This window comes from Phyllobates terribilis, unplaced genomic scaffold (assembly GCF_046119375.1).
Source record: "Phyllobates terribilis strain yellow unplaced genomic scaffold, ASM4611937v1 Scaffold_5__5_contigs__length_657084704, whole genome shotgun sequence".
NCBI lineage: Eukaryota > Metazoa > Chordata > Amphibia > Anura > Dendrobatidae > Phyllobates > Phyllobates terribilis.
The window spans coordinates 231,181,412-231,190,567 of NW_027362765.1; the positions used below are offsets into that span (position 1 = coordinate 231,181,412).

General features: G+C 46.3%; 1 protein-coding gene across 1 annotated transcript; it reads left to right on the forward strand.

Moving 5' to 3' along the window:
- Positions 1–599: 599 nt before the first annotated feature.
- UBE2C (ubiquitin conjugating enzyme E2 C) lies at positions 600–8,053 on the forward strand. The gene is made up of 6 exons (XM_073683888.1): positions 600–816; positions 887–914; positions 986–1,072; positions 4,968–5,172; positions 6,331–6,390; positions 7,816–8,053. Exons 1-6 carry the CDS (start codon positions 716–718, stop codon positions 7,872–7,874), a joined length of 540 nt encoding a protein of 179 aa, XP_073539989.1. The 5' UTR covers positions 600–715; the 3' UTR covers positions 7,875–8,053.
- The last annotated feature ends 1,103 nt before the right edge of the window (positions 8,054–9,156 follow it).

Below are 9,156 nucleotides of genomic sequence, written 5' to 3' on the forward strand. Positions count from 1 at the left end.
GTGTATAGACTTAAAAAACGGACCGCATACGAACATAGAAAACAGAGGCGTGAAGAGGACCTTAGGGTGCGCCACCACAGCTGTAATCAGGGGTACATGGTTAGGGGCCCACTCAGAAGTTTCACCCCCTGAATCACACCCCTAGCTAAGCCTGTGGCCCCAGGTCCTGTGTGTGGTGGGGTCCCAGCGGCCGGACCCTCAGCATATAGGCGATAGGTATGTTGTATATAGGAGGAGCTATATACTGGTACGTCTCACAGCAGCTGGCTGCCCATCTATTTCTGTACAGCAGGCTCCACATTACAGGCTGCACCCCAGTATCAGTGCTAGGCTTCTTCCGCATGTGTCAGTGCCCTGCGGCGGCAGCGACCAGGAAGCAGTGACGTGCAATAAAGCCTCGCTTATTTACGGCACCCAACGGGTTAGTGACGCTGGGGGTGATGGACGTTCAGCTCCACGTATCAGAGAGAACGGGGGGGTATGTTAGCAGCCAATCCTTGTTGTCCTTTTTAAACGTTCCCTATGAGGCCAAGCCACTTATCACCTTGGTGACTGCCGAAACAACGCGCACTGATTGGTGGAGTCAAAGCCTTTCACACAGCCGATTGGTTGACGAGATTGAAGTTTAAAGCATTCAAACTGAGAGCGGTAGGTTCAGTGGTGAAGCGTCCGGAGAGGAGAGCAGAGCTCGCGGCAGCCCACACCTCGTACACTAATGGCCTCACAGAATGTAGATCCAGCGGCGGCTCCTTCAGCCACTGCCAGGAAAGGGATGGAGGCCGGAGCGCAGGCAGCCCGGGGCTCTGTCGGGAAGAGGTAGGAGCGATGTTGTGGCCGTGGAGTGTGCGCTGTGGTGCGGTGATAACGCTGTTGTATTGTGTTGCAGGCTGCAGCAGGAGCTGATGACGCTGATGGTGAGTACACACTGTGCGGCACTGCCCGGGGCCTGCGGCATTGGAGGCTCATTGTCCTGTCTTGTCCGTAGATGTCTGGAGATAAAGGGATCTCCGCCTTCCCCGAGTCTGATAATCTCTTCAAGTGGATCGGGACCATAGATGGAGCAGCGGGGACGGTGAGGAGGAGGGCGCTACCGTGTGTGTGGGCGCTGCTGCGCGCGGGTGCCGCTCCAGGGGGCTCTGATAACTCTCCACCTCAAAGGGACCCAGTCCCCTTGTACTGTGGTCTGATCTGTGGGTAGAGAAGCTGAGAATGATGTATATTTATTCAGATCCCTGGTGTTTGTACATATGAGTCCAGTGGGCGGTCCTACTGCTGATTGACAGCTTCCTGTATGTATACTCCTATAGAGGACTGCCAATCACTTGTAGGACCGCCCATTGGACTCCTGTACAAACACCAGGGATTTCTATGGATCAAACTCATCTTTTTCTCACAATCACATGGACGTGTGAATGTAGCCTTAGTCTTCTCTGGCTGACAAGACAGACAGTCATTATCAATGTGTAATAAACATTAAAATGTGAAAAATTCTAATTATTTTTGGAAGTTCTGTGCCATTTCTTTTACCTGTAATGGCACAACCCTAGATTGCATATACAGCCTGCCTCCTGTCATCTGGGCCTCTGCTCATATTATGGCCACATGACGAAATGTCCCTCTGTATCCTCTGATGAACCCTATTTCGCATGTTCTAGTTCTGACTGTCCCATCACATGTCCTGCCATTTGTGGCCATGTTATGGATGAGCGACACACTGTAAGGAGGAGAAAGATATGCAAACCAGAGGCTGTGGCTGCAATGTTAAAGGGACTCTGTCAGCACAGAATGACTGTTCAAACCAAGTACAAGCGCTCAGTGCTTCACTGCCGCACCAATCAATTATATACACCTTCCCACCTGCTAGTTTTCCTTCTATCTCCAACCCACTCTTTGACAGCTCTGGCTTCATAGAGCCAAAGAAGGGTGCAGATGGAGGGAAGGTGTAGTTAAAGCGCACCTGTCAGCAGGATTGTGCTCAGTAAACTACATACACTGTCAGGTGGGCGACATTACACTGATTAATATGATACCTTGGTTGATGAAATCCATCCTGTAGTTCTTGTGTAATCTTTACTTTCAGTTTGGAGATAATGATATGCTCGTGCTGTGGGGGGGCGCTCCATCTGGTGCTCTGCTTGCATATTCATCTGTATGCTCTTATGACAGATCACCGTGCCTTCACTGACCTGCCTCCTATTTTACCTAGACCCGCACTACTAGATGCATTATGTAAAATAGGAGGCAGTGAAGGCACAGTGAGCTGTCATAGGAGCATAGGGTGCACTGAGCGCCTGTTCTTGGTTTGAACAGTCATTCTGTTCTGAATCCCTTTTAAAGTGGTTGTCTGAAACTTTGATATAGATAGGTTGTTAATATCTCATCAATGTGGGTGTGACATGTGGTACCTTCGTTGATCATCTGTTCCCAGTGTCAGCCGAATGTGTAGAGTTGCGGCGCTCCACAGCTCCATCAACTGAATAGTGGCCGCAATTAGTTACTGCACATCGCCCCCTATTTGAATCAGTAAGGGGCAGACGTGCAGTACACGGCGGCAGCCACTATCCTGGAACTGTGCAACTCCGCCATCTAGCCATCATCAGGATAAGTTGATCAGCGAGGGGTGTCGGGTGTTGCATTTCCCACCAGGCCATTAATATAAAAGTCCCAGACAGCCCCTTTACGACTGCGCAGAACTTCTAAAGATAAATTATTAGTCAGTTGCCTGTTTGTAGGGTTAACATACTTTTGCAAATATTACCTAAATTGCCAATGAACTGTTTCCCTAACTGCTTGCTGATTTTGATGGTCAAGCTGTTGCCTGTAACTTGTATATTAAACCAGTGCTCCTCTACCATGGGGTGCTTTTTACATGGGCTGATTATTGAGAACGAGCATTAGGAACACTTATTTCCCAATAATTGAGTTGCTTAAAGGGAATGTCACCTCCTGGGAGATATCGGACCTCTAATATGGGCATACAGGTGATGGAAAAGTAAATCTATACATACCTGTATGGCCCATAGTAGAGGTTAGATTGCAGAGAAATGTGTTTATCACCTCTGTTTTGCACATGCTTGGCGTTCGGGGATGCAAAGAAATCCCCACCTATCTTCTTATTATTCCCCGAAATCCCTGCCTATATGCTTAGTTACCATATCCCCCTCCCCTGCACGTCCAGGGCCCTGTGATGTGCATTGTGCTCCCTCACTTCCCGGGCATGCGCACAGTGCCGCTCACATAGAGCGTGCTTTGCTTCCTCCCGGCCCCGTCTCTCTGTGCACTGCGCCGCAGGGTTCTATTGCGCAGGCGCCGGGGAGTCACTATTTCTCCGTGCTCTGCGGCGCAGGGTTCTATTTCGCCGGGGAGTCACTGTTACTTCCTGGCACCTGCGCAATAGAACCCTGCGGCGCAGTGCACAGAGATTCAGGGCCTGGAGGAAGCAAACTGCGCTCTATGTGAGCGACGCTTTGCGCATGCCGGGGAAGTCAGGGAGCACAGTGCACATCACAGGGCCCTGGACGTGCAGGGGAATATGGGAACTAGGCATATAGGTGGGGATTTGGGGGAATAATAAGCAGATAGGCGGGGATTTCTTGGTGTCCCCAAAAGCCAAGCCTGTGCAAAACAGAGGTGATAAACACTTTTCTCTGCAATCTCACCTCTACTATGGACCATGCAGGTATGTATAGATTTACTTTTCTATAACCTGTATGCCCATATTAGAGGTCTGATATCTCCCAGGGGGTGACAGATTCCCTTTAAAGAGGCTACTGATCACCTGACGAACGAGAAAATTGATTGTTAAACCAAATTCTTTTTAAGCTTCTATTAAAAAAAAAAAAAAAACATTACATCTTATTTAAACAGGATATTTGATGGCGAGAACAATAACGGCCAATGTGCATAGAACAATCATATTAACGATCGTTCTGCACACTTGGCAGTGCGGTCAGTCTCTCTAAACAGGCTGGTAAACGACTACCGTATTGCTTCTATGTATGTATGGGGGTTTCCGAGCATAGGGATTTGATGACCCATCTCCAGATCGGTGAGGTGGTCCCTATCACTTAGCTGCTTCTTACTACTCTGACTGCTGTACACAGTATAGTGGCCGCTGCAGTACATCTATGCAAAATAGGAACTGTAACACAGCACCTGCCAGCGGCCGCTACTCTGAGCTGAGTGCAGATTTATTCAAAGTGTTTACATTCAACCACCGGTGAAGAAGGAAGGAAAACAGATTGATGGGGGCGCCTTGCTGATCTGGAGCTAGGCCAACAAATCCCCTATGCCCAAGCAACCCCTTCAATGGCCACAGGTCAGCCAGTTTAAATGCCGATAAGCTGTATGTGCACAGCCAATTTGCACAGAAATAGATAAGCTGAAGTAAAAGATTTCTACTAGCCTTTTATAAAGTTGTCCTCTCACGAGATCATGATCTATCCCTTGAGCTATAGGTGGCAGTCATTGGGGCTTCTGCTGTAGAAGTCCAAGGGATGTTCTACTTGCCATAATCTCACCCAACGCACTGCTGCTTCTAGAATTGTACCAGTCTTTTACCCATTACCTTAAGCCAGTGTGCCAGCATGGTTTAAGACAAAGGGTATATTTTAATGGGATTTTCCATTGATCTTTGAGAAGTGCCTGTAAAAATGAACTCTTGTAAAATAAAATATTACTTGCCTCTGATCCACTTCTAGTCCAATGGTGTCCAACAGAGCCAGAACTTTTGCGATCCTATTAGTCGCCTGACTGGCACAAGGACAGGATGGCATTACTGTTCACCCGGTAATGACTACTGAAGCAGTGCAGCTGAGATATAAGTAATGCCATCTCTATTTTACAACCATTCCTCTACTTTGGTCTCTTTTGAAAGAAGGCAGCAGGATCGGATCTTTAGTTTGTTACTGGCCAATAAGAGGAAATGTGGGAATCCGGGCGCCGGTGTTCATTGTGTTTATTTTTAGGTTTATGAGAGCTTAAGATACAAGCTGTCTCTGGAGTTTCCGAATGGCTACCCCTACAATGCTCCCACTGTGAAATTTATCACCCCGTGCTTTCACCCGAATGTGGACAGTCATGGGAACATCTGCTTGGACATCCTAAAGGACAAATGGTCGGCATTATATGATGTCAGGACCATCCTGCTTTCTCTACAAAGCCTTCTAGGAGGTGAGATCTGCGCCATCAATTCCTGATTCTGTGTAGAGGTTGATATAAGTAGTCTTTTGATAGAAATGACTTTGATGTGCACTGACTATAGAAAAGGTTGCCCCTAATAACTATAATTTACCCAAAGTGCAGGAAATATAAGAACATTTCTTTAAAAAAAAAAAAAAAGCCTCTCCCAGTAAATATCCCATTGCTGCTGCTCCTGGACATCCTGTGCATGCACGCGACCATTGAGGCCAGTGTAGGGATCACATACAGTAAATGATGTATGGGACCACTGAATTGGCTGTATGGGATTTAATGGGAGATTGAAGGTTGCAAAATGCAGCAGAAAAAAATTGTCATAACAGTCCCCCAATGTTATGTGCTAGCCTGACACATTATTTGCAATACCAAATTCTGCACTGGAGCATGGGCCGTAATCTTGTGTTCTCATGGTTCTCTGCACACATCCAGTGGCTCTCAGATAAATTATTTACTCATTTATGAAATATAAATGTCTATGTGCAGATGCATTGACCTAGACCAGTGAGCAGGGTGCTGGTGCTGTGGGGTCTGGCCTGGGCTTCTGCACTACATGGCTATGGCACTAGGGTGGCAGACTGCCCTTATCAAAGTAGGCAACTCTCCATCTGAATAGTATAACCTTGCCTGCCACTCATATCTGCCTTTAGATTATGCTGTCTAATTTAACAAGATATTCAGTGATGTTACCATTTGAAACAAGTATGATTTGTTCTGCAAGAAAAGCCTGTGTCCTAAAACTGTGACCATCTTGGAAGCTGACACTGCAGGCAGATCCGTGAGGGCACAATTCAGTGCCAGTATTCAATATTGCAGTCTTTCCAAGGCCGGGTTTACACCTTTGTTCTTTCTGTATCGGATGCACAGACAGACTGGGGGTCTCCTGACCCAAACTGGACATCCCCTTATAATCTTATGAGGTGGTTGAGTTCAGGTCAGGAGACCGGCGGCCTATCTGCGTGGCTCAAGGGCATCCAGAGAAACACAGATGTGATCTTGGGCTAAGAAATGCTGTAAGAAACTAGTGTTATTTCGCTTTCAGAACTGTTCAGTTGTGACGTGCTCAGACTGTATTATCTGAGCAGAGGGTTAATCTTCTGAGCGTTATGTGATGTGTGCTACCTGTTTTTCCAGAGCCCAATAATGAGAGCCCCTTGAATCCCCACGCTGCAGAACTCTGGCAGAATCAGATAGGTAAGCTCTCAGCTCCATATACATTGCCATTACAGCATTCTTCATAGGGATCAGATTGGATTTCATCTCTATCTGTAGTTTTCAGGCCACACAGGTATTGTATGTATTTCTAGATTACCTAAATATTAGATGATCTAAGACTGGGTTCACAAGTAGCATAAATATTACTGTCAATAAACCAGGTAAGATTCAATATTCTATGGCGATTTAGCTGTGACCTTTTATAGCACCACTTTTTTTTTTTTTTTTGCAGTACTGGAGTGGCGCTTCTAATGTAAGTTTCCTGCCCCCAGCCATCTTCATCTTCTATCACAGCCGCTTCTGTCGGTCTCCGGCAGTTTGTGACCTGCTGGATCATTCCAGTGTTTCCTGGAGCGAGACGGGGGGTCACTTTTTCAATGCAAGTCTGAGACTCCTTCTGGTTCTCATAGACTTGCATTGAGAGCTTGTGACGTTGCCTTTAACTTCCAGCCAGTCTCAAGATAGCGCCACGTGACTGGAGCGGCTCCGATAGAAGGTGTAGACGGCGGCGGATAAGTATCAGACTAGGGTCAGGGACCTTACATTAGAAGCACCACTCCACGCTGTAGTGGTATCTTATGCATTGCAGTGAATAAAAATTGTGGCATTTCAGCAACATGTAGGACTTTCAGCAGCAGGTTATAGCTATGCACAGAGATGCATTGTAAGGTTAAATTCCCCCACTCTTCTTGTACTGTAATTTTTTCCCCTCTTTTTGTTGGTAGAATAGAGTTTCCTGGTCGTGGGGTCTGATATATAACGCATAAGGGCTTGACTGCAGAATCCTTTGCTTGGCCAGCTTACCTTAATTTACAAAATGTGAAAACGGTATTGGGTAAGCTTTCATCTGCAGCCATTAGTTATGTTTAAAGCGGGGACACCAGTGGTAACTTATTGATGATAGGAGTCTGGCCATTGGGACCTGCCCTGAAAGGCAGAACTCTTACCCCCCCCCCCCCCTCTCCACCCTTAAGAACTAAGCGGCAGTGCGCATGGTCGTCCACATTGCCACTCATTCTCTATGGGGCTTCCAAGTGCAACGCTTGTTTTTTCTCCAGCAGCCTCATAGAGCATAAACTGAGTTGGGGTCTCACGTTCCCGTTCTGCCGATCAGTGCGGCTACTAGCGGTCGGACCACCACAATCAACACGTTCTCCCCCATCCTATGGCTAGGTGGACTTGTTTTCACCATACAACCCCTCCTCTCTGTAATATGGCATTACCCTTCTATATTATTGCACTGTGCTGACCAGCTGCTATGTAACATTGTTGCAAGGGATTTGAGGAAATGTCACCTATGTAACCCCCAGTCTCAATCCTGCAGTATTTCCAGCCAATTTAACCCATGTGAATGCTACCCTCAAGACTTCTGTAGCTTATAATGAGACGTTTCTGTCCTTGCAGCATACAAGAAGCACCTACACGAGCAATACAAGAAACAGGTGAAGGAGAAGGACATCTGATGTGCCGGCTGTGTTTTGCACTGTACATGACTGCTGTAATATATGCCTAAGTTAATACTGGTTTTCTGTGTTTGTACAATTTAAGTGGTTTTATGATTGTTTTTCGGAGGTGCGCTCTGTTTACGTGTGTCTTGTTGGAAGCTGAGTTAAATAAAAAGTGAGTATTTTTACATCTTTAATGCAAGCTTTGGTCCTTTGTCTTTGTGCACTCCTGCCTAATTATGGTGCATGTTATCAATGTAAAACCTGGATACCTACTTTGCTTTTATGGAAGTTTCCTTATGTATTGTTCTCGTGCTGATTAGTCTTCTCTAGATTTTCTAGATCAGACGGCCCCATGACTTGCTCTAGTGTTTTGTCTGACCTGTTACTTGCATGATCTGCTTATCTGACACACACTTGGGAGATTTCCACTTGCGCAGAATATCGATCCCTACATCTGTATTAGTAGAACAGAGGCTTTTTGGACTCTGATTAGGTTAGTAATGGTCTCTCCCCTGTGTACACAGCCAGAATATCCCAATTAGCGTAATGCTTGGCTTGAAGATGGAATCTCCTGGGATGCGTTTAATGACAGTCTTTGAAATTAAAGTGTCTGCTTTCAGCTTCTGAACATTGCAAATGGATTTAATCTCCCAAATAAAAGATCGCATTACTTCATTATTAGCAAAAGCCAAGAGCTGCACTTACTGAGGCTCTGTAATGTTCATCTAATAGAACAGATGCCCATGAATGTCAGTACTGGCCTGTAATACAAGCTATGGTCCCTGCATTTCTTAAAGGGGTTGTCCACTACTCAGACTACCCTTTCCTCAATCCCAATGTTCCCACCCACCCCTCCTTCTAAAATAATAACACCTGTACCCAGTGCTGGCGGCATTCCAGCAGTGTCTGTACGGACTCTCCTGGGGATCACGTGACATTATGACACTCAATCACTCCGGTCAGTCATCGCTGGCTTCACACTCCCTGCATTCAGGTGTATTGCATACATCCGAAGGATGTGATTTTCCAGAAGGTAGGGTATGTGAAGCCAGCACTGATTGCCCGCATTATGTCACGCAATCCCTGGGAGAGCCAGTGTCAACACTTCTGGAACATTGGAGGGGAGTATACAGTGGCATGTAAAAGTTTGGGCACCCCTGGTCAAAATTACTTTTGTGAACGCTTAAATTATGCGATCGCCCGGCACTTTAACCAGCATTCAGCGTGAAAAAGTAAATGTTTTATTTTTTTTTTTTTTCCTTTCACGTTCCATTAATTGCTGTGAAGCACCTAAAGG